General features: G+C 40.3%; 2 protein-coding genes across 4 annotated transcripts in view; both read left to right on the top strand.

The window, feature by feature from the left end:
- Positions 1-623: 623 nt before the first annotated feature.
- Positions 624-9229, top strand: dalrd3 (DALR anticodon binding domain containing 3). The gene is made up of 13 exons (XM_079897860.1): positions 624-973; positions 1675-1979; positions 2065-2375; positions 3197-3255; positions 3359-3460; positions 4674-4738; positions 4856-4914; positions 5071-5153; positions 5226-5352; positions 6134-6192; positions 6393-6509; positions 6670-6738; positions 7316-9229. Exons 1-13 carry the CDS (start codon positions 773-775, stop codon positions 7433-7435), a joined length of 1677 nt encoding a protein of 558 aa, XP_079753986.1. The 5' UTR covers positions 624-772; the 3' UTR covers positions 7436-9229.
- A 9754-nt stretch (positions 9230-18983) lies between these two features.
- The window catches only part of celsr3 (cadherin, EGF LAG seven-pass G-type receptor 3), a 45458-nt gene continuing 38659 nt past the window's right edge, over positions 18984-25782 (top strand). For all 3 annotated transcript variants that reach the window (XM_079896147.1, XM_079896149.1, XM_079896148.1), the window contains exon 1: positions 18984-24182. In XM_079896147.1, coding sequence (XP_079752273.1) covers positions 19256-24182 — 4927 coding nt within the window. In that variant the 5' untranslated portion in view covers positions 18984-19255. The remainder of the gene's footprint in view (positions 24183-25782) is intronic.

The raw sequence follows: 25782 nt of genomic DNA on the forward strand, positions 1-25782 counted from the left end.
CAGTCTATTGAAACATTAAATAAAGTAAAAGCTTTAGCTTATTTTGTTAGAGAAAAAGTCTTAAAGGAATATTTCACCGCCCTAAAACATTCTAGAATATTCTCTTATCATTTACTCACTGTCATTTACTCAGTTCAGGAAAAGAGAATGTCCAATGTCCAAGCTGCTGTTTTCCATAAAATGAATAAAAGGTGACCATATAGGCCTATCAGCATAAAGCAAGATTTGTAGTGAATACATTAACAACATAAATGCTTTTTTCTTCACCGAAAACTATCAAATGTTTTGTAATATAGTGCAATAAATGAAGTCATATGGTTTAAAAACAAGAAAGAAAAAAAAAGAATGATAATTTGTATTTTTGGGTGAAGTAGTAACATTAATATGTTTAAAAAAAAATCAGTGATAAGAAGGAAAGTAACCCCTGGAATATCTAAAGGTGTAGTTTATATTATTGAAAATAAAACTACAACTTATGAACAAAACGCATTTGATCAGAAGAGCAGTTTTACTTTCTTTTCTGTCACTGACAGATCTGATTTTGCCACACCCAAAATGGCGCCTTTCACAAGGTCGCAACCAGGAACTAGTGTTGCATGAAAATGTGTCCCCCTCTTCCCAGTGACATTTCTTAATGTTCCGGTCCCCATACATACATCTGTTTTTATTGGTGATCAATGTGAGCAGAGCACCGCAGTGCTGCTACAGTCAGTCTCAGTAACAATCCTCGAGTTCAGGCACTAATAACAATGTCAACATATTGAGCTTAATCATGGAGGAAGCAGTGCCTTTTAGCATCGTGTCCACCGTCAAAGCGCTGAGCGGTGCGTTGCGGGGAGACGCTGAAAATGAAGCCGAAATCATCCGCGAGCGAGAGAAGCTCTGGTTCAAGGAGAGCAGCGCCAAAAACCTGAGAAATCGCGACTTCTTGTCACCCAACACGGTTCTGACGACGTTGTACGCGGGTGGCGAGGTCAGTCTGAAATATGTGCTTATATGTGCGTTTATTTATTTTCTACGTTATGAGCTCTTCTGGCCTGCATCAGTGACAGATGCGCTTCTCCGCATGGGGATTTTACGCATGGCTTGAGGCACCGTGTTTGATGTATCAAGCTTTTGCTTGGACGTGTAGTTATGTATCAAAGAGGGTCACTGACACAGGATTGTCCGAATGTAAGGCCGAGCTCTGCACAGACACGCAGGGCGCCAGCTAGACTGTTGACATTGGTCGCATCGACAAAACATTTGAACCCTGCGGCAGAAATGATTAACTCTTCTCTGCCCGTCCGTGCCATCTGGGTCAGGGTATGCCAATAATAAAAATTAACACGCATTTGGAGAACCGCAAAGTTATAATGACTTCCTGATTTTTTAGGTCATTAGGTCTCAAGAAACCTTGTTTGTGGTAGTGTGAATAATTCAATGAGTTTAAGCCGGTCAAAATGTAAGAAATTTCAGGACGTAAATGTTTTTGACTGAAGATTACAAGATTAAAGATATTATTTAAAAATAATAATGTGTGCAGATAAATAATTTATAATAAACCATACTGTAAAAAAAAAGAAGAAAGATTTGTCAATTTTGATTTCATGGTCATGTTATAATCTTTGCATTCATGTTGGTTTTGTGCAATCACCTAACCATTTTCAACAAAAGTTTTGATTTATTGTCCAGGTTCCCTGTGATGTTCTCAGTGGTATTCGCTCTCTTCGTGGCAGCGGTGTATTGCCGATAGGAGCCACTGAGGTGACGGCAGAAGGGCTGCGTGTGTGTGTGGATCGCTGCACAGCATTCAGACGTGTTTTATGTGGAATAATGCCATATCTGAGACCTGCTGCTCAGAGACAAGGCTGTGTCCTCATCAACTGCCCTGCCCTCCACACCAAACAAGCCGTGCCATCTCCCGATACGCTTGCTCTGGGGCAGCTACGAACCGTTCTCATTGCAGACCACCTCGGGGCACAGCTCAGAAGACAAGGGTATGTGCTTTAACTTTCATTATCTTGGCATATATTTTGTGACCAAAAGGCGGAGAGTAATCACCTCTTTCTTTATTCCATTTAGGTACACTGTGTCCTTTTGTCCAGCCTTGCCACAGGAGAGTGACATTGTCAACTTCCTGAAAACACTAGGCATTGATTGGCCGACAGTCCCTGTCAGCTGGACCAATGAGGACAGGGAGGAGAAGATGAAAAAAGCTTTAGAGAACTCGACCTACAGAGACAGAGAAATGGAGAGGGGAAAGAGGAGAAGCAGGGGAGAGGAAATAGAGGGAGAGAAGAGAGGGATAAAAGAGGAAGTTAGGATAAACCTTAAACAAGTGGTACAGGACGAGAATCTTCAGGGTTATGATCCCAGTCTTGGCTCTTGCACAGGTGAGCTGTAGAACCTGAGCATGTGTGTGTGTTTATTAAGGATATAACGGGTTACATTTCTCACGATTTGGCTTAGATACAAGATCTGTGTCTGTTTTGTCAGTAAATGTCTTTATTAGGGTTGAATGAGGATATTTGATGTTGAGATTTCAATTGTATTGTATTTTATTTTATTTTTTTACTGTTATTTTAGCACTGTCATCGGCCAATACAAGTTCCAAGTGCTTTTTTCTAAGAGATATTTTCTATTTAATTTTCTTTTGCAAGCATTAAGCAATATTGGTTGGTTATCATGTGATATTGAAGCTTTTTTTATTTTATCACCATTAGTCAATATTGGTTAGCAAATCTCAAAATAAGTATTGATTTAAAAAAAATATATATATATGTTGTGATGCCTAAATTCACGTTTGGCATTTAAAATATGATGATTTTTAGCTTATAGTGTTTTATTTTTAATTTAATAGACGAAATGGTATAGAATACGAGTCATTTATTGGCCATAACATGAAAAAAATGATTACCAGATTATTAGTATTAATGTGATTCCCTACATTTGATGAAAATAAATGACATGCAAAATATCAATATGGAAATTGCATAAGAACTGGCTTTTAAATTTGATTTGTCACATACTAGCGTTGTGAAAAAGAAAAAAATGTGCAATTTGTCTGTTTTTCTTTTTAACATTTTACAATTTTCAGTTATCTTTTCCAACTAGTTGCACCAGAGGCATCAAGATGAGATTAACTGAGTCGTTTAAGTGAATGATCTGTTGGATAGCCTCAGTTTTCCTCAGTCAGTGATTTCTCTCTTTTCAGTGCAGAGAGAAGCTTTGTGTCATCTGGCCCAGCTGGACAGCGCTACTGCAGATTTCCCTGTGAGTTAAAAGAACCCACTGTCTGGCTCATCTCCGTCTGCTTTAAATTATAGTGAGTTACCATGTTTTAGATGGACACATGTAATGGATTTCTGTACTTCAGGTCTCTACGGCAACAGCCCTGCATGTCACTTCCTGTCAGGATGAGTTTCGTCAGCAGCAAACAGCCATGCTGTGGAGAGCAACGGGTGTAACGGCAGTGCAGGTTTCACACCCTCTGCCCACACAGACACATTTGCCCATCAGCTGTATCAGCATGCTTTACATGCTAAACAATTGTTTTCTGTATATTCTGTCCTGTTGACTAGTTTAATTTTCAACCCCAATAGGTTTTAGTACAGAGCCCCGCACATGACATCCGGGAAAAAAAAAAAATAGTGGCCACTAGGGCTGAAACTAACAGTTATTTTGATAATCGATTAATCTGTCCATTATTTTTTTGTTAAATTGAATAAAATATCTAGAAATTAAAAGTTCATTTTAATCCATTATTTTAACCAATGTCATTGCACATCGTGCCTATGTAGGCTATGTTGTACATTATAATAAAAAATGGTTAAAATACAAACATTGCAGTCTAAACCAAAAAACAGCTGATTGTTTACTACTTTTAAAGCAGAAATTAAAATGACTAAATAAAAAATTATAATAAACCAAAACACTAAATTGTTGTACTTGTGTTACTTGTAGAATTTATACATGCACTTAATTTCTAACAAAAACATGTTGCCAAAATGTGTATTTTAGTCAGAATTATTGCGCTCCTATTCTACACGCTCCGTCTGTTTGACGATTTACTAAAATGAAGGAACGAATTGCACAAATGAGGGAATGAATTAGTAAATTGTGTCCCTAGAAGAATTTGTTCCCCCTTATTTTACTAAATCATGGCCATGTTGTAATTTGTTCCCTTGTTTTAGTTTAATCAAAACGAGGGAACAAATTAGTTACTAAATGTACTAAAACGAGGGAACGAATTCTTAATTCATGGGAATGAATTCTTAGTTTGTGGCCACGGTATATATATTTTTCTCCACATGTAATGTGTAGGGCTCTGTATTCATTACACCACAGCTAAAAACCATGATTTGCTACTACCTAATTGGTAGCAGTTGGAAATCTGTCGAGGATCATGCTAATAAAAGAGCATTTGATTGGATAAAAGTCTGATCAATATTTATGCTCCCCTTCCTGGAAGAGTAAGACTATTCATTTTAAGTGAATTCTTTGTCAGTTTTTAGGTGTACACTAGCATATTGATGATATCAAAGCTAAAAGAATAATAAAACCCATAAAAGTCAATGTAATGCTTCCAAATTGATTAGCTCAAACGATTCACAGCTGGATGTGACTACATTTTAGACCCATCTCTGTTGGAAAATTATGTAATGAATGATTGCTCTCTCCCTCTCTATTAGAGATTAGTGATTTGTGGTCCAGTTAAAACTCCCGGTGTTCAGATGAATGCAGCTCAGTATCTTCAGTAAGGAAAAACTTTAGAACAGCAACTCTATTAACTGTTACAACAGCTCTTTGTAATTCTATATTAAAAAGACTACTAAGTCTGATAATTACAGTGTTTGTTTGTGTACTGCTGTAGGTTAAGAAAAGCTCAGATGAAAGAGGCCTCAGAAATGAAGTATGGAGACCAAGTTGAAGGTGTGTTTATCTGTGCTTATCTTTTTATCTTAAAAAGCTAGTAAACTGCATGTATTAGCTAAATAGCCCAGAAACGTTTGTGATGCATGTTAACACCAGATTTAAACCACGTCTGTGTGCTTGATATCGATTTACTTCTTCCTTAAACTATTTTAGGTCAGACATGGGATGACATCATTAGAGTCATGACCTCGGCCACCGTGAGGTTTGAACTGCTATCCACAGTACACACAAGTCCAGTGAGTATGTTTGCATGTGCATGCGTGGAATATATTGTCCTGCATCAGAGATGATTGACATCTCTTTTTCAGGTGACCTTAGATGTGCAGCGGGACAGTGGTGTGTCCACAAAGGGCCCTAGGGGTGGGGTCTTTGTCATGTATAACTGCGCTCGTCTTCATACACTCTTCAGCAGCTACGAGAAAGGGGTGGAGCAAGGTAACACACACACACTGTAGTGTTTTGACTTGTGATTTATGATCAAAGTAATAATGTCAAGATAGTAAACTTGGAGAGGTTGTTTTTTAAAGCGTATGCAGTATGACTACACCCAAATCTTAACAATCTGCTGTTGTATACATGTTTAAAGTCCAAACTTTATTAGGCAAATGCTGTTTTTTTACTGCTAGTTACTGTTCTAAAACTAAGGTAAGAGAAAAGCAGTGAAAGATGATACATGTGGTCTATAACTATAGACAAGATGTAGATGAAATGTACAGAATATAACAACGATAGGCAATAATATAGTCTGGCAACAGAGGTACAGAATTCTAGGTAACACTTTAGTTTAGGGTCCAATTCTCCCTATTAACTAGTTTCTAATTAGCATGCTTATTATTAGGACATTGGCTGTTTATTAGTACTTATAAAGCACATATTAACGCCTTATTCTACATGACCATATTCTACATCCTTAATCTTACCCAATACCTAAATTTAACAACTACCTTACTAACTATTAATTTGTTTCTTGAAGCAAATGTTGTAGTTTAATAGTTTGTTAACAGTGAGAATTGGACCTTAATCTAAAGTGTGACCGAATTCTGATTGGTTGTTATGTTTGGGGCAGTGCACAATTTTGTGGTTTGGCTGAAGTAGAGAAATCAATTCCCATCTTTCTCCATTGGGCCTTTTGATTAATTGCACGTTAAGAAGTAATATAATGAAAAATATTGTGTCTATTTGTGAATAATATCCATGTCTATTTTGAAATATGTAGGTCTTTATCCAGAAATCCCTGGAGGCACTGAGCTGGACTTTTCTGCCCTGAAAGAGGAGGTAAAGCAATATTTAACTAACATTCTGTACAAGCACACTCAAACATGGTCATATTTTTTTGCATCCTTTTTAAGTATTCAAGTTGCTATGTATAAAGACATATACCAAATGTATTCAAACAAGCTCAGTTTTTGTGTTTCTATGATCTGGTGGCATAGAAAATTGTTGATATGATGGTAATGTTGCCATTTCATTATTAGGGGGAGTGGCTTCTTCTCTTCAATTACCTAATTCCATTCTCTGAGCTGCTGGACCAATCGGGACAGGTCCTGGAGCATGAAGGGGGCGGAGCTAGAGTTAATTTAAGAACAGAACAGGTACTTATAAATGTTTCATTGCTCGGATCGTTTTGTAATGTAAATTTATTTAATTTATTAGTATAATTTAGTCTAATCTCAACCAGTCACATGTCGTATTCTATCTGCTGTCCTGGCTTCATTAATACAGCCTTCCATAATTGTTTTGTTTGTCCATCAGGTGTGCAGATTCTTGGTGTCTCTCAGTAAAGATTTTAGTTCTTACTACAACAGAGTTCACGTCCTTGGGGTGAGACATTATTGAGTCTGTTTGGTTGTTTGTGAATCAGTTTAATTTCAATCAGTATCTATTTATATAAGGATAATTCAGATGCCGTTACAATCTTTTTATTAGATTAGATGATTTAAGTCCTGTTCACACCAAGGACAATAACTAACAATAAAGATATAATTGTAAAAACCGTTCTAAATGTAGAAGAATAGCAGAGTCCTATTGTTCCTATAATGATAACGACACAGAACATTGTTTCTATATAACTGAAATCACTTTCAGGATGATTTTTTTTCCAGGTAATGAATGATAAAAAGAACAGCCAATCAGAATCCATTCTGCTTTAAAGCAGCAAATGACAAAACTGCACCGCATGCTTATAATAAACAGAATGATATCGTGCATTGATGTAGACGCTAATATAGTTATCTTTATAGCTTTCGTTTTTGGTGTGAATGGGCTTTTACGTCTGCGTTTTGTATATTTGTGTGTGTATCAGCATTTACAATGATTAATGTAATTAAACAAGTTCACATAAAGTTCAGGGCCATTAACTTTCTGCTCCTCCTCTTTCTCTTTCTCCCTCTCTCTTTAGGAGCCCCTGCCTCATCTTTTTAATCAGATGTTTTGTCGTTTATTGTTGCTGAGAGCATTAAGAGAACTTTACCACAGCGCCCTGGACTCCCTTAACTTGCCCCCAATCCCCCAACTATAGCATCTCCACTGCACACATCATACTCGAATAGTCACAAACTGTCCCTTAACAGCCAGAACCCTTCCATTTTACTTGGTTATTACACTTTCTCCTTCCTCGTACCCATAATTGCCTGACCACCTTGTCCAAATAGTCCAATATTCCTCCTGCCCTCCAAAAAGACAGGATAGACCCCAAAATCTGTTACTCTTCATCCTTTCATCCAAAAAATTATTTTACCCATTTTTTGGCAAAAGTTGCCCACACAAATGTCAACAAGGAAGATGCTTTCATTCACAGTGAATTTGAATTCTCCTGTACCATATTCATAGATTCTGCCCTCCTGCATGACAATGTATTCTATGTAATAGTATTTAATGAGTGTAAGAGCCCAGCTCTATTTGTTCAACTCTGAACACATATTGACAGTGTAGCACAGTTGTTCTCACAGTCTGATAGATGCACACACAATAAGGTATCTATCACCTCTGTTTCAGATTAGGAATCATGTCAACAGGGTTGGCTCTTTCACGCAATCATTTGGTATTCTTGAAATGTCATGATCTGGGATGCTACTTCCTTGAATATAAATATAGTCTTATCTGTACCAAATATAAAGTCTTAATTCTAGAGTTTCCCCCCAGTGTCCATCACTGTTTGTGCCACTGTAAGTGTACAGGTGTACTACTGAGAATCTTTGTGTGCCATACAGAGTGTTTCACAGATCTGTGCCATGTGTCACAGTATTCAAAACCCTGAGAGTACTAAACACGTTTTTCTCACACTTCAAAGTTTTTGCTAGTGGTGATCTCACTCAATGTATTTTAAAAAGACAAACTCACAGAGACTTAATAATTAAAAGAGTGTCTGCCTTAACCTTTGAACTGATTGTTTTTCAAGTGTCAAATGTGTGATATATATACCTGTACACAAGTCTTTTACCTGTGCAAAACTATTTTAATGGTGTGACTTTACAATGAGGTTTAATTAGGGATCTAACAATGAACAATATTTTTTTTACATAATTTATTAATCTAGATTGTTTATTTATTCATGTTTGTTCATATAGTACATCAACTAATGTTAATATATATAATTCAAATTTGTTTGTTTTTTAGGTGTATGTAGAAATTAAAATAATCCTAGATTAGTAAATGCTGTAAAGGTATTGTTCAATGTTATTTCGCACAATTGCATGAAATATTATTAATGTATAGGACCTTATTGTAACGTGTTTCCATTTCATAGTCATGCTTATACCAATGCCAGAAATATTTTTTTTGCTGTTAACATAATATTTGCCCCATTAAATTATTTTTAAATAATTTTTTACATTTATGTATATGATTATGCATTTTATTATACATATTATGCATTTTTTTAATCTTTATAAAAACACTGCACAGCTATTTACTTCAAATACTTTAATTAAACCAATAACTGTTTAAAATAAATCAATACTTTTATTCAGTAGGGATGCATTAAATTGATCAAAAGTGACAATGAAGACTTATAATCTCACAAAAGATTCCTATTACCTGTTTTCAACTTTTCACAGAATTCTGAAAATAATTTTTTTTTCACTGTTTTCATCATTAATGATAATAATAGGAAATGTTTATTGATCACCAAATTAGCCTTTTAGAATGATTTCTGTTTCAGCTTTGCCATCGCAGTAATAAAATAATGTTTTGATTTTAATATATTTTAATGTAATTTAAGTTGTAATAATCTTTCACAACATTATTGTTTCTGCTGTATTTTTGATCAAATAAATCAAATAAGACATTTAAAAAACATAAAAAAAAATCTTTCTGACCCAAACCTTTGAATGGTAGTGTATGAAAAAACATGGGCAATTGTGCCTCCATATTTAAATATCTGGGGCTTTGTTTTGCACCACAGGTTAATATCTGGTTGATTTCTGATACTGACTAATACTGAATCCAAACTCATCAGTGCGTTGTATGATTTGAATATTAATGAAATATGAAGTGGAGCCAGAATTATGACCATGACCGGCATGACTAAACATCCCATAATAACTCTGAGTGGGGTGACAGCATCTCATCTTTGTAATGGAGTATGTGTTAATATGCATCTCGAGTTTGTAATAGAATGCTCAACTGCAGGACTGAACATTAATAACAGCCACACCGCTAGAAAATGTCTCTAGTCTTGAGTGCAGTGAGTAAATGACATACTGTCAGCCATGCTGGCCATCTGAAGTAACCACAGATACATATCATCAGTTACAAGAAGGTGTAATACCACAGTTCAACCACTAGAGAGCAATCTCGATTCTAGCTAAATCTTGTTCGCTGTCTCGCTCTTATGTGGTTTAGGGCTTGTTAAGCTGTCAGTCATCACTGCTGGGCATCTCTTCCTTGAAGACAAAAGAGGGAGGAGAGATGAAAAAGGCCTGAGAGAGAAGAAAAGGAGACTAGTGCGTGAAAGGAGTTCAAAGCATGAAGGAGAGTACGCTATGTAATCGCTACAAGCAAAACCGCTGTCTTTTAAAGAGGTGTGTGTGTGAGCGAGATGAATGAATGAGGTCAGAAGTGCCCATGGGAATTGAATGATTTTTGTAGTTGTCAGGGATAGGAAGAGAGAGAGAGAGGGAGAAAAGGTGGGTGGAGGAGGGGTGGAGATGATTGAGGAGAGTGATATTGATGTATGTTGTTCTTGTTGACTGGTGTGGAGCCCTAGACAGGAAATAACAGTGTGAAGTGGGTGTGGTTTGTGGAGTGCTGGGAAATGACACATGGAGATAAATTGTTACTATATCTGTAAGTGTCGCTCTAGCAGAGATAATGTCCTTTGTAAAAAATGGGCTCTTATTTGCAGTTTTAGGTAGACCGGGTTTTGTTTTTGATTTGGAGCACATGCGGTGTCCAAAATGAACACTCAACAAGCACCATATAGAAGTAAAAATTGGCTTTTGTGAGCATCTAAAAATGGAGGATCTCGCCAGTTGGCCAGTAATTTTATTAGGAGCTGCTAATCCATTTTAATCCGCGTTCACTTTCAGTCTGAGCACATCTAACAGGCTTCCAGGAAATCTGAATTAACTTCAAACATTCTGTTCACACTCGAACAGGATTAGGTCTCTGATTCATATCAGGGTCGAGTCGACTCATGCCCTTCAGCTGTTGACTGAAGCTTGTTCAAAACATGGCTTACATTGAATTCTACTAATTATACTCTGAACCTTGCTGATGTAAATTCAAATCGAAGACTCACACGTCTTCAAATGACTTTTACCTCAAATGGAAAATGTAACTGAGAGATAATGACCAATGCATGAAGTGACACAATGACCTGAGCTAAATAATTCCACTGTAACACAGTCCAATATACACTCACCTAAAGGATTATTAGGAACACCATACTAATACTGTGTTTGACCCCCTTTCGCCTTCAGAACTGCCTTAATTCTACGTGTAATAACCAAGATTTGTGGGATGCACATCCAGGGCACGAAGCTCCCGTTCCACCACATCCCAAAGATGCTCTATTGGGTTGAGATCTGGTGACTGTGGGGGCCATTTTAGTACAGTGAACTCATTGTCATGTTCAAGAAACCAATTTGAAATGATTCGAGCTTTGTGACATGGTGCATTATCCTGCTGGAAGTAGCCATCAGAGGATGGGTACATGGTGGTCATAAAGGGATGGACATGGTCAGAAACAATGCTCAGGTAGGCCGTGGCATTTAAACGATGCCCAATTGGCACTAAGGGGCCTAAAGTGTGCCAAGAAAACATCCCCCACACCATTACACCACCACCACCAGCCTGCACAGTGGTAACAAGGCATGATGGATCCATGTTCTCATTCTGTTTACGCCAAATTCTGACTCTACCATCTGAATGTCTCAACAGAAATCGAGACTCATCAGACCAGGCAACATTTTTCCAGTCTTCAACTGTCCAATTTTGGTGAGCTCGTGCAAATTGTAGCCACTTTTTCCTATTTGTAGTGGAGATGAGTGGTACCCGGTGGGGTCTTCTGCTGTTGTAGCCCATCCGCCTCAAGGTTGTGCGTGTTGTGGCTTCACAAATGCTTTGCTGCATACCTCAGTTGTAACGAGTGGTTATTTCAGTCAAAGTTGCTCTTCTATCAGCTTGAATCAGTCGGCCCATTCTCCTCTGACCTCTAGTATCAACAAGGCATTTTCGCCCACAGGACTGCCGCATACTGGATGTTTTTCCCTTTTCACACCATTCTTTGTAAACCCTAGAAATGGTTGTGCGTGAAAATCCCAGTAACTGAGCAGATTGTGAAATACTCAGACCGGCCCGTCTGGCACCAACAACCATGCCACGCTCAAAATTGCTTAAATCACCTTTCTTTCCCATTCTGACATTCAGTTTGGAGTTCAGGAGATTGTCTTGACCAGGACCACACCCCTAAATGCATTGAAGCAACTGCCATGTGATTGGTTGATTAGATAATTGCATTAATGAGAAATTGAACAGGTGTTCCTAATAATCATTTAGGTGAGTGTACACTACCAGTCAACTGATTGGAGTCAATAATAAAATTAATTCCATTTTCAAATAAATGCTCTTCTTTTAAACTTTATTTCATTAAAGTATCCTGGGGAAAAAAGTACCACAATTTCCACAAAAAAAGCAAAACTGTTTTCGTTGATTAATATTAAGAAATATTTTTTGAGCATCAAATCAGCATAGTGCTTTCTGAAAGATCATGTGACATTGTAATGATGCTGAATATTCTTATATATGGCCAAATTACATGTTATGGCAGATTAAATTTTCACTTAATATTGGCAGGTATTGTATTATTTTTGTTGTATTTTATTCTAAGTGTATGGTTTCTGACATTATTGCCTTGGCACACAATTCAATCTAAAGGTGATGAATTACACCACCGATTTCACACTTTTTCTTTTTCTTTCTCTTGTTTAATCCCCTCAAATATCAGCCGAGACTGCAGTGCCAGAACAGTGTGCCTCACCGCAGCATCTAATTAAAACAAAACTGGAGTGTGTCAAGCTTCTGGTGGTTCCAAGTTGTGTGTGTGTGTGTGTGTGTGTGTGTATGTGTGTCTCGACAACATGCTGAAAAAAATTCTTTCTCAAAGCCTTTGGGTTCCCTCTATCAAACACTGAAGCTTAGAGATTGCGGCAGCGTATTTGATGTAGATCTCTCAGCTGAAACTTTTGATAGTTTGACAAATTTAGACTAGCTGAAATCATTCTTGATGTGTTGAGATCTTTGAGACTGCACAAATCTGTCATTTAAAACTGTGTCAGAACAACCTCATGTGATCTTTCCTTAACCACCACCAAAAAAAAACCCTTTTTTTTTGTTTTTGAAAGAGTAGTAGGTTGTTTATTGAAAAATGGTCTGCTTTGTGAATCTGTGTCATACTTTGAATGTATTACTTTGGCATAGTATTTCAAACAGAGTTGCTTAAAATTAGTTTTAGATTGAGAGCAAGTTCTGCCGAGGAAATGCTAGCAGAGTCGGTATTTCACACTCATCGTGTATGTTAACAGATAAGGACCTTGTGCAGCTTCTTCTCTCTCCTTCTGTTTTTCCTCTCTAACATTTGCTTCTCCTCTGCTGATAAAAAGGGGTTCAAATTCACTACTAACAATTTCCTTAGTTAAACATGTCAAGTTCACAGATCTTCCTTCAGAGAGGATGATCTCCCTGGTCTTCTGAAGATAAGTCTTAAAATGTGAGTGGTGTCCCCACAAGACTCAAAAAATGTAAAAGAGATTGCCTGCTATGTGAAAAGATATTGAGCAACAGGTGTTCTTCTGACTATCGTGATATGCTTGTTGATGGTCATTTGTTTGTTTGTGGGCTTGGGAATTCATGGTTCACTGTCACAGAGGATTCATTTTTATATTTAAATGCATTAAATTTTATAAAAATTTTTTTTTGAAAAGTCTTTAATTCTCAACAAGGCATTTATTTGATCAAAAATACAGTAATTCCATAATATTGTGAAACTATTTTATTTTCATATTTTATTTTAATTTAGATCCATTGTAATATCATATCAATAATGCTATATACATTTATTCTCTCTCTCTCTCTCTCTCTCTCTCTCTCTCTCTCTCTCTCTCTCTGTGTGTGTGTGTCTTATCTAGTTCTGAGTCTGTCAGGCTTCAGATCCAGCAGCTGGGTGAGAAACTAGCTGGATTGAATTTAAGCAGGTCTAAATCCTGAGTAAGACAGCTAGATACCCCTCTCATCTGTTGCTAATCCACTTTAATCCCAGTTCACTTTCACTCTGAGCACAACTAGAGCGGTTTCCAGTCGATCTGAATTCAGTCCAAACATTCTATTCACACTCAAACAGGATTAGTTCAGATTCATATCAGGGAAGACTGACAGATACCCATGACTGAAGTGTGTTTAAAACATAGCTGCTCTATAATGGTAATTATATCCCATGCTGGAGCAAATGAATGTGCTCCTCCTCTTTAGATGTAATAGGATCCAGTAAGATTTGTTCTCATTAATATAATATGGCATAATCTTTAGGGTCCTATTAAAGGCGCATAGCCAATTCTTTTTCATTAAATTTACTCCCCTTTTTGGCATGAATGAGGCTCTTTTTCAGTGTTCGGATTTTTTAATATATGTATACTCTTATTGATGTTTTTATATGTTACTGGTGTTATTGATATAAATATTTAAAAATTGAATTATATATTTATGTATGAATATTATGTTTTGCCATTTTTCTTAGATTTAGGCACAGATTTATGCTTCTCTTTTATGTTTTATCACTTTAAATCATCTGGATTGTCCCATTTTGGTTTTATGTGTTAATTTAGTATGCGTAGTTTCATATATATATTGGTATGTATCTACACATAGAATCTGCTGTGTTGGTGCTGTGACAGTTGTGTCTTTGAATGTTGGGGGAAGGTGGTAAGCAAGAAAATATTTATAGCTGCATTATAATAACTCTTTCTTTTCTGGCTTTTTTTAAATGTCACCTCTCTCTCTCTCTCTCTCTCTCTCTCTCTCTCTCTCTCTCTCTCTCTCTCTCTCTCTCTCTCTCTCTCTCTCTCTTTCGATTTTCCTCTTACTTTCACACTGTAACTTGCTTGCTCATTCCCCTGCCCTTTCTCTTTCCCTCTCTCATTCCATCTATTTTTTTCTCATTCCCTCTATTTTTTTATTTGCTGATTTGGGTCACTGGCTGACTAAGAGACAACTCACAGCTGGCCTATAAACAACCTTCCCCTTTCAGCAGCATTAGCTCACACACACACACACATACACACACACACACAAAATCTCCTCTCACTCCAGCACTCAGCGGCACAAATCTCTCACACATTCTCACTTGGTATCATTTGTTTACTGGGTCTTTTAAAATGAGACCAATCTCTTATCCTTTGTATTTTCATATCAAGACATTTTCTGTGCTGTTTTGACTTAGAAGTGCAGTGCAGTAAAGATTTATATAGAAAAATGAAGATGGTATTAGCAAGAACCTGAAAGAATCACAACCCCTCAGACACTTTAATCAATTTAAATGTGATTGATTTGCTGTATTTGAAAGCTCAGTAGGCTATAATTCAGTAAATATCAATAATTTGAATTTTTTAAAATAAAATAATTAAAACATTAGAGTCAGAAGTGCTTTAGATTATTTATTAAATATAAATATTTTTTAATCCTTATTTTTCAGTTGATTTTACATTCCCTTATGACCCTTCCTTTTTCCATTTTCAAAAATAGGAATATATGCCTGTTTTACTTTATCATTATGCGGTAATTCAATCGTGATGTTATCATTAGGCCTATTAACTTATCATCCAGCTGTGTTTGTGTGTTCATTTTCCAGCCCTCTGCACTTATATTTCTTTGCCATGAATCACCATTTTGTCGGAATAGACCACGAACAGCAGATTGCTGTGTTTGTTTATGAAATGGGAGTGATGCGTCAGTAATGCGATGATAACACTTTTTGAAGGGTGCGCGCGCGGGCACGGATGGACTAATTCCAACTTTTCATGCAAACGGCGAGTGAGAGAGCGCACGGTCTGCTCTAAGAGTCATTCGAAGTTAAATTACCAGAGCTCCATGTCGAAATCCAATAACCAGGCGGCAGATAACGAACATACAGTGTTCGTATTAATCCCATAATCCTCTAAAATTGCTAATGACATCACTATGCTCTCGTGCAACAGTGGCACGAGCCGTGGACGGGTCCTGTGGTGAGGTGGTTTACTTTGCTGTTATGGATTCTGGGTGTGGTGGAGCCATATTGAATATTCAGGTTCAGCTCACGTGCGCATCATTTTAATTAATTCGCGCTCACCAGGCACAGACTTGGTGTGGTAACAGTCTCGCCATGCTCAGCACAGCACACTCCGCCCAATTGACACCATATGCCTTCACCCGTATCTCAAGTGCTCTGTGTCTTGAGGAGGCGGTTGCATTTTGAGAGACAGATTAGTGTGTGTAGGTGTCAGAAAAAAATAATGCTTGAGATTTGTATATACAAAGAGACTGCATTATTTAAACCTCACTTTCTACATGCACCCACGCTTATATAGATGTATATAGGCAAGTGAATAAAAAATGGCCATCACAGTATGTGTGCGATTATCTGCCAGTCACTCTCTCTTGTGAATATGTATTATAGCCGCCTGCCCGTTCAGGCCCAGCCGTGACAGATGCTCACTGGGCCGAGGAAACCTGCTGCTCTGACCACAGGGGAGGGGGTTAGTGGGGTGAGCAGAGAGGACAGGGTTGTGTGTTGAGGGGGGCAGGGAGGGGGTCTGCCGGATGCAAACAATTACAGATCAACAGTGCTGGTGAGACACGAACACAAACCCCTCTTCTTGATGGAACGTACCCCCTACTCTTGCCGTTCCCATGGTAACTCATAGAATAGCTGCGGCCTTGCAGCTGACAGCTTACCTGAATGTGTGTAAGTGTATGTGAGTTAAAGGACCCCAGGTGTGCTCTGTGAAGTGTGCGCCCCTGTAATCCGCAGGCTGGATTTTTGGGGATTACAAATCAGCCCATTAGAGCTAGAACTCTTCTCATCTCAAAACCCGCACACACAAAGGCTGTATAGAAGAGACTGTCTTTTTTTAGTCTCATGCAGATATGCGTCTTATTAATAATTTTGTGCAATGCTGTTTAGTGCAAAGTTGATGCAGGCATGAATATAACAAGATTGTGCTTGATATTAAAGCGCTGTAATATTGGTTCTTGTGGTTTTGGACCCACAGAAATATGTGAGACTGTCTTTTTTTTTACTCGCTTTGAATTCCAACTTCAGAATCTCAGCATCCATAGCAGGACACCAACTGAGCAGGACATGAGCGCTGTCTGTGAAAAGATCAGGTGCTGTACACTCATTTTTAAATGGTTCAGGGATTTTTTTTTTCAGTCTTTACATTGTTGCATTCACATTTGATCCAAGATATTCATCAGATAAGGTTTAATACATTATTGTAGAGATAATTTCATTTGTGTATGTGTGTGTTCACATTTACTCCAAGATATAGTCCAAGTTCACTGGTTCTGAAGATTTTTACCCCGGGTAATTTTTGCATTCACATTAGATCCAACATATGAGATCACCAATTTGTAACTGGCTTAGATTAAAAAAAAAAAAAAAAAAAATGTTTACCTTGGGGTAATTTTATGCATATTGATCACATTTGATCCAACATATTACTGGTTTAGGGATTATTGTTTTTAAATGTTTTTCCTGGAGTAATTTGAAGTATCTTTGTTGCACTCACATTTGATCCATTTGCATTTATGCATTTGGCAGATGCTTAAAAGTGACTTGCTTTCCATTCTTTACTAGTGACTTTCATGCATTCCATGTGAATCAAACCCATGGCCTTGTTACTGTTTGAGCTACAGGAATGCTCATATAAATCCTTATAAAATTATCATTCACCAGTGTGGGCATTGAGAAATGCTGAAATTCAGATCATATGCATTTTCATGACATGCAAGGATTTGAATTATGGGCTCTGCTTTATTTTGGGAATGATGAGTAACTCTAAATATGATTGCACTTCCCAGAGGGTGTTTGGCGAGCGCTGAATTGCAGGCGTGTTACCCATCAGTCTATCACTCAGGTTTCACAGAGGAAGCTCTCAGTTATGGGAATCCCTCTCCTCATCACTTAATGTGATTTAGGTCTGCCGTGACTGTATGATATAATACCATCAAGCGTCTAGACATTGGCCTACACACAGGCATGCCCGCAGAAAGAGACATGAATCTCATCATCCACAGTCAACGAGGAAAATTCGCAAATCATTTTTTTCCTGCTTAGACATCACTGGTGAATGCACAAAGAAAGCACAAGTCCTTTACCACAGTCATCTCTGCTCAGCTCAGACTACAGCAGCACGAGAAAACAGTGGTGCGCGAGGGCAGCTTATGGAGAGCGAGAGAGAGAGAGAGAGAGAGAGAGAGAGAGAGAGAGAGAGAGAGAGAGAGAGAGAGAGAGAGAGAGGGCGTGCGCGCGCACAGTATAATTGAGCCGTATGAATTTTTCAACATTCGTGGATTTGTTCCAACCGTGTCAGTGGCAGGCAGACTGCGAGACACAGATTGGTTTTTGTAACGCGCAAGTCTATTTCTGACTAAGCGTGGATTTCACATCCGCCATACAGGGCTGTGACACGCGCCTCTGAAATTCACCCACATGCAGTGTGATTTAAAACAGGAAAACAAAAATCATATTAAGAAAATGTCTCCATGTCAAACAATACATTTAAAACGAGACCGTGTCTGAATAGGACGTAGAGCAAGCAGAAAAGAAAAAGAAAATGTGATATAAATGCAATACATTGAATGGGAAAAAATACGCCTTGGAAAATCAAAAACTGAATAAGGCATGACGTCACAGGTGGACAGCAATTGATTGTTACAGCTACAACCTTGTGTTATGCAGTTTATGGCTATAACACAACCCCCATACGTTGATATAGCTACAGTTTTTTTCCGCACACTAAATATAAAGAATATGTTTGACATTTTGCTGATTAAACTTTTTTTTTATGTATAGGCTAGTTCATCATATAGGCTATATTTAGAAATGATGATTAAAATGGTATATGGTAAAATTGTATTGTGCTTAAGTTTTTTTGTTCTTTTTTTCTTTTTTTGCATTACATTGTGTTTTATATATTTTTGTCTTAGCCATTGATCAGGGGAAAAGTCACTTGTTATCCACTGAGACATCATCGTGTGGCTTTCTGTTACAGGTGTTAATAAGATGTCGCCTATATTTTTGGATATAAAAGGTTGGTATCAACAGTATATAATTTAAATAATCTATGGATTTATTGAGTTTTTATGGATATATATTGTTCCGTTTTCACGCGTCTAATTAATTATATCGTTTTTCATTTTGATATTGTCACGCCTAGTAGGCTACCTCTCCAGCGGTGGACATGGCGTCATCTGAGAGGAAACAGCCTTGCCCACACTGGAACGAACCATTCCCGTATGAGTGAGAGAGAGAGAGAGAGAGAGAGAGAGAGAGAGGGAGAGAGGACAAGAGAAAGAAAGAAGCGAGAGGGGGAGGAGTGAGGGTAGCACCGGGTTCGCTGTGAGCCATGTTGGATGTGAATGAGAGATGCTGCGCTCGTGTCGCTGCTAGCCGGAGCTCTACCAAACACCGAGAGTAGATGCGAGCTTCCCGGGATCACCGAGCGACCGGGGAGCACGGCGGAAGGAGTCGGGCGGTGGTGAATGAGGTGGCCACTTAGCCGGCGTTTGGAGAGAGAAAGAAAGACACTTCGGTTCAGAGAGAGGGGAGAAAGGGGAGAGAGAGAGAAAGGATTTCACCAGACTAATGGCTGCACTGCTACTGGACTTGGGCTCGCTTTCGCCGCTGTTGTTTCTCCTTTTCCTCAGCTCTTTGTTCACTGTTATCCCGGGGAGTGCAGCAGGGCCGTGTTGCCGCTCTCTGTGCACCCACCCAGCCCCCGGAGACGCTCAAATCGCCAGCCTGTCCGACGGAACGGTAGCGGGGGCTTTGGCTGGGGGCGACTGGAAGATCCACCCTGCACGGACGGTACGGTCGCATAGACGGGAATTGCATTGCTTACGGTCAAGTGCAGTGGGAACCTCCTCAGGTCCGTTGAGTACGGATTACTGGAATTCTAGTCCATGGGTATCAGAACCGGCGGCGCACACCGGACGCTGTCATCCCCAGCCTTTTTGGAGTAACGGTGGCAGCGGAGAGAAGGGCGTTGTTTCTCGTGTTCTCGCCTCTCCGGTTCAGTATGGCAAAAAAAGGACTATACAAAGGACTAGAACGCGCTCGCAGCCACAGACGCGCCTCGACACGGGGAGGGTTGTTGTACAAAGCTTGTTGGATAACTCTAGACCAGCAGATAGCAAATCCAGGCCTAAGCACTGCCCATGTCACCCAAAACGGGAGTTTTCCCCTGCCAAGACATCAACTCGGTCGTTATTAAAAGCCCATTCTCATTCTAATGTGGTTTCGGACGCCAATAAATTGCACAAAGCGACAGCGGACCGTCCCCTTTCAGGCACCCTGAATGTTATCGATCTCACCAGAGAGGGCTGGAACGGGTCAGGCTTTGAAAATACCCGCGGGTGCTCGGAACCGTGCGCGCGGCAGCTCTCTCTAGGGCTTGGAAGCGAAGCAAGCAGCTGTCTCGAGTCACACCGGATCACAGGTTGTTCTGAAAGACATCCAGCCTGGCACAGCAGTAACTGGCACCGGTTCAACATTTCTCTGGGGCGCTACGCTGTTTGTGAAAGGCAAGCAAGAGAAAATACAAACACCACATATTCAAATAACAGCTCAAAAGTACAATCTGTGCATGCAAAGTCTGATCGGAATAGTCCATTGAAGTATTCTTGTACACTCAAACGGACTGATGCTCGGGATTTAATGACACAGGCTGACTGGGTCAGAACTGGGACTTGCTTTGATGACAGAAAGACTCATTATAATAGATCAACTGGGATCAGCGCTGCTCCGTCTTATATCGGTGATGTACACAACTCTGACTCATCTGCTACTGGCACTCCCAGGGGTCATAATGCATCACATATCTACCTCTTAATCGAGCTAAATTTTCCTAAACGTTCTCGTGACTCACACATTCACATGCGAGGCAATCACACAGAGCGCGCGAGAGAATATTCAGCACCCGCTCAGTGGACAGCGCCAGTCTCCGTGCATGATCTCGCTTCCTCGAGTGACTTTACTGAAAGTTTGTTGCTGAGGAATTGGAACAGTAACAATAACAACAACTGCGCCAAAAATCGTAATAATAACCACAACAACAGCAGCATTCCTGGCGATCAAAATGCAACTGAAACTCAAAATGTTCCTGGCAATGAAGAGCGCGACTTTGTAAAAGGGGAAAGCGCACGCTCTCCTTCTCCTTGCTCCGGTGCGCGTGCAGAGTGTGGTGACTACAGCGCCGACGACAGCTTAAGCGCCGATGGGGGAGCCACGCGGCCGCAATTAAAGTCCGGTAAACGGGTGTCATTACAAGCTGGGGGTGTCAGCCAGCAAGAAGAGCAGCTGGAAGCCGCGGCTGAGTGCGGTAGGAGGGAGGCACAGATAGAGGGCGGGGTGAAAGGGGAGGGAAGGGGGGAGGGTGACAGACAGCATGTAGAGGGAGAAAGGGAGGAAAGCATAGAGTGGGTGATTGCAGAAGACACAAAGGAAGAGACAGTGTTAGAAGAGACAAATTTAATGAGAAAAAAAGAAAAAGGTCAAGGCAATGGCACCTCTCAGTCCGAAAGAGAGAGTGATGAAAACAAAGAGGAAATGTATACTGAACAAAATGAGCTTGCATATAGTGTAGATGGGGTGAGAAACACACGAAAAAAGCAGTACAGTGAGAAACTAAAAGCTGTAGAGACCGATGAAGTGCAGAGAGGAGAGGAGCAGGAGTACAACGAAGAGCAGACAGGTATCCCTCCTGTTGGGCGCTCCCGTAGAGCTGCTAATCGACATCCCCATTTCCCCCAATATAACTACCAGGTTCAGGTTGCTGAGAACCAGCCTCCTGGTACCTCAGTCATAGCTATGACAGCTGAGGACCCTGATGCTGGTGAGGCAGGCAGACTCAGTTACAGCATGGCCCCTTTAATGAACAGCAGGTCCATGGATTACTTCCAAATCGACCCAATTACTGGCCTTCTCGCCACCACACACATTCTGGATCGTGAACACATGGACTTGCACTACTTCAGAGTTACAGTCACAGACCACGGCTCACCGCGCCTTTCTGGAACAACTATGGTGACCATCACCGTGGCTGACCGTAATGATCACTCTCCTGTGTTTGAGCAAACAGAGTACCGCGAAACAATTCGAGAGAATGTGGAAGAGGGATATCCTATTCTACAGCTGCGAGCAACAGATCTTGACTCAACGACAAATGCCAATATACGCTACAGATTTATTGGAGAAAGTGCACCTGTTGCACGCTCTGCTTTTGAGATTGATCCACGATCAGGCTTGATCACAACACGAGGTATTGTTGACAGAGAAGCAAATGAGCGTTATACATTGCTGGTGGAAGCAAGTGACCAGGGGAGAGAGCCGGGCCCACGGTCAGCCACTGTTAGCGTCCATATCACTGTGTTGGATGAGAATGACAATGTACCACAGTTCAGTCAAAAGCGGTACGTGGTTGCAGTTAGAGAGGATGTTCGACCACATTCTGAAATCCTCAGAGTCAGTGCTTCGGACCAGGATAAAGATGGGAATGCTGCTGTGCACTACAACATAATCAGTGGGAACAGCCGAGGACAGTTTGCTATTGACAGTGTTACTGGAGAAATCCAGGTGGTTGCTCCGCTTGATTTTGAGACAGAACGTGAGTACACACTGCGACTGCGGGCTCAGGACAACGGGCGCCCCCCTCTCTCCAACAACACTGGAATTGTGAGTGTGCAGGTCACCGATGTCAACGATAATCCACCCATCTTTGTATCCACACCTTTCCAGGCTTCAGTGCTGGAGAGCGCTCCTATCGGTCACTCCATTCTCCACATACAAGCTATTGATACAGATAATGGTGACAATGCACGCCTGGAATACCGTTTGACGGGGACTGGCACAGATACACCGTTTGTGATCAACTCTGCCACTGGTTGGGTGACAGTGAGCTCAGAGCTTGACCGTGAATCGGTAGAGCACTACTTCTTCGGTGTTGAGGCTCGAGATTATGGCGCCCCACCTCTTTCCGCCACAGCTAGTGTTACGATCACAGTAATGGATGTTAATGATAACCGACCAGAATTTCTACAAAAAGAGTATTACGTTAGACTAAATGAAGACGCAACTGTTGGAACAAGTGTGGTCAGCGTAACCGCAGTTGACCGTGATGTGAATAGCGCCGTCACATATCAAATCACCGGGGGAAACACACGTAATCGCTTTGCCATTAGCACAGCCAGTGGCGGAGGACTTGTCTCCCTAGCACTGCCTTTGGACTACAAACAGGAACGTCGCTACGTGCTAACAGTCACTGCTTCTGACAGAACTCTCCACGACACCTGTCAGGTGCACGTCAACATAACAGATGCCAATACACACCGGCCCGTGTTCCAGAGCGCTCATTATTCAGTAAGTGTGAATGAGGACCGGCCTCCTGGCAGCACCGTGGTGGTCATAAGTGCCACAGATGATGATGTTGGAGAAAACGCACGTATCACCTACTACCTGGAGGACAATATTCCACAGTTTCGTATCGACCCTGCATCCGGAGCGATCACACTTCAAGCCGAACTAGACTACGAAGACCAGATGACTTACACTCTTGCCATCACTGCTCGTGACAACGGAATCCCACAGAAATCTGACACTACATATGTGGAGGTCAACGTTAATGATGTAAATGACAACGCACCTCAGTTCCAGAGCCCCAGGTATCAGGGTGGAGTCAGTGAGGATGCTCCACCTTTCACTAGTGTCCTACAGATCTCTGCTACTGACCGTGATGCTCATGCCAATGGCCGTGTCCAGTATACATTCCAAAATGGAGAGGATGGTGATGGCGATTTCACTATTGAACCAACCTCTGGGATAGTCCGAACTGTCAGGAGGCTTGACCGTGAAAGTGTTCCCTTCTACGAGCTGACTGCATTTGCCGTGGATCGCGGTGTTCCACCTCAGCGTACACCTGTACACATTCAAGTCAGTGTTATGGATGTCAACGACAATGCTCCTGTGTTCCCTGCTGATGATTTTGAGGTTCTAGTCAAGGAGAATAGCGCCGTTGGGTCCGTCGTAGCTCAAATAACAGCGACTGATCCAGATGAGGGCCAAAACGCTCAGATTATGTATCAGATTGTGGAAGGCAATATTCCAGAAATCTTCCAGATGGACATTTTTTCAGGAGAACTCACCTCTCTAATTGACCTTGACTATGAAACACGGAACGAGTATGTAATCGTTGTCCAGGCCACGTCAGCGCCGCTAGTCAGTCGTGCCACTGTGCGCATTCGACTGATTGACCAAAATGATAATGGGCCTCAAATGCAAGACTTTCAAATCATCTTTAACAACTTTGTATCCAATCGATCCAACACCTTCCCAAGTGGGGTTATTGGACGAGTTCCTGCCCATGACCCAGATGTTTCAGATCGTCTCTACTACACTATAGATCGTGGAAATGAGCTGCACCTCCTGCTGTTGAACCACACAAGTGGGGAGATCCGCCTCAGCCGGAAGCTGGACAACAACCGACCATTGGTGGCCCCAATGCTCATCACCGTCACTGGTAAGACCAAAGAAAGAGGGAAAGATGTGAGGGAGAGGGGGAGGGAGAAAGAAAAGGAAGAAATGGGGAAATGAAGCAAGGGCTATTAAGGTCATGAGGATGAAATCAAATCAGGTCAAATTGGTTTTGCTAACTCTTTTCTTCAGAGCTCTATTATGAAATATTGCTGAAGGCAATGTGTCAGTGTGCAGAGTCTATGTAAGTGGCAAAATGGAAAGAATAGAAGATATCTTTGGAGAGAGCTGACCCTTGACTTGCATTTTTCCCTCTAAAGGCATTTAGCGATCAATGTAAATTACTTTATGCTGGCACGATCTCTTACTGATATTAGCAGGTAACAATACCCTTCAGAAGTCTCAGTGGTAACATGAGAGAGTGTAAGTGCTGAGAGGAGCATTGCTTGGCCACAACGGCTGATGTTGTTGATGGCATTGCTGGGAAGTATACATAATTATGGCTTTTGAAAGGTTATAAATGGTGATTTGTTATTTACAGACATTGTGACTAAATGGTAAATTTATCAAGATGTGTTGGTTTTAGTGGCTGTTTTGTGTTTATTTATCACTTAGAAAAAATGTCCTACTTGACTTGAAAAATATTGCTGATTTTTGTATTTACCTTACCTTTCAGTTTGTGTGCGCGAATGTGTGTGTGTGTGTGTGTGTAAGGCATATAGGTTGGGAGTTTGTAAGACTGCAGTGTTGGACAGCTCAGTTACCCTCTGGTAAAATTCTAACTCTCTCCTCTGAGGAAAGCACACTTCCGTTTCCATCCCCCTCTTGCTCTTCATTCCTCATTCATTTTTTTGCTTCCTTGCTTTCTATCCCTTTCTTTCCCTTTTTTCTCACAGAATTATTATTTTTTTTCTGTTGGGTTAAATAGTATAAATATGTGTTTCTAAATGAGCGGAGCAGCTTATGGATTGTTTGACTTTATCAGAGTTTTGATGTCCCAAGGGAAACGGAAGGTTAATTTGAAATATTGTATTTCCTATGAAATAATTCCTTTGTATTCCAATTCACCCAGAGAAACAGCAGTTACAGTTTCCTAATGAGCACAGCTCATTGTCTGTAAGATGAGATGACATGGTTTGAAGCTCAATGTCACTTTTATCTTGTTATTCTCTAAGCAAGGCTTGTATGGATGTGATTAGTTGTAGTGTTTATTTTGCTATGCCTTTAATGATGTGATGTACAAAATGCACATTTGAGGTGTAGCCAAAATCATATTGGTCTCAGAGTTAATGCATGTATTTCAAAATAAATGTGTGTGTGTGTGTGTGCGCATACTGGTAAATGTAGTTTAATAGAGGATTACATACAGCCCTCTTATCTTGCATGCTCTCTCTCTCTCTCTCTCTCTCTGTTCTACTTTACTTTGAGTGTAATAGGACGTCCTTAGGGGAAGCCTGGCTTTGGAAACAAACGGAGCACAGTAATCAGCTGTCAAACTAGTGCCCAAGATTTTGTGTGTGTGTTTGTTTAATCAGATGGTTGAATATTCGTTCATGCAGCCATCTACATTGTTTATTCCTACATCTGGGTTTGTTTGAGCATATTAAGTTTGTGTGTTTATACACATGTGTTTTTGAGTGTGTAAG

Source organism: Squalius cephalus (genome assembly GCF_949319135.1).
Source record: "Squalius cephalus genome assembly, chromosome: 16".
NCBI classification, from domain to species: domain Eukaryota; kingdom Metazoa; phylum Chordata; class Actinopteri; order Cypriniformes; family Leuciscidae; genus Squalius; species Squalius cephalus.

Excerpts from the sequence above, each read along its gene's own strand:
- dalrd3 (XM_079897860.1), top strand. The coding sequence starts at position 773 with ATGGAGGAAGCAGTGCCTTTTAGCATCGTGTCCACCGTCAAAGCGCTG. Across the intron at positions 4,739-4,855 it reads AATGCAGCTCAGTATCTTCA|GTTAAGAAAAGCTCAGATGA; the intron begins GTAAGGAAAAAC and ends GTACTGCTGTAG. Across the intron at positions 5,353-6,133 it reads CGAGAAAGGGGTGGAGCAAG|GTCTTTATCCAGAAATCCCT; the intron begins GTAACACACACA and ends TGAAATATGTAG.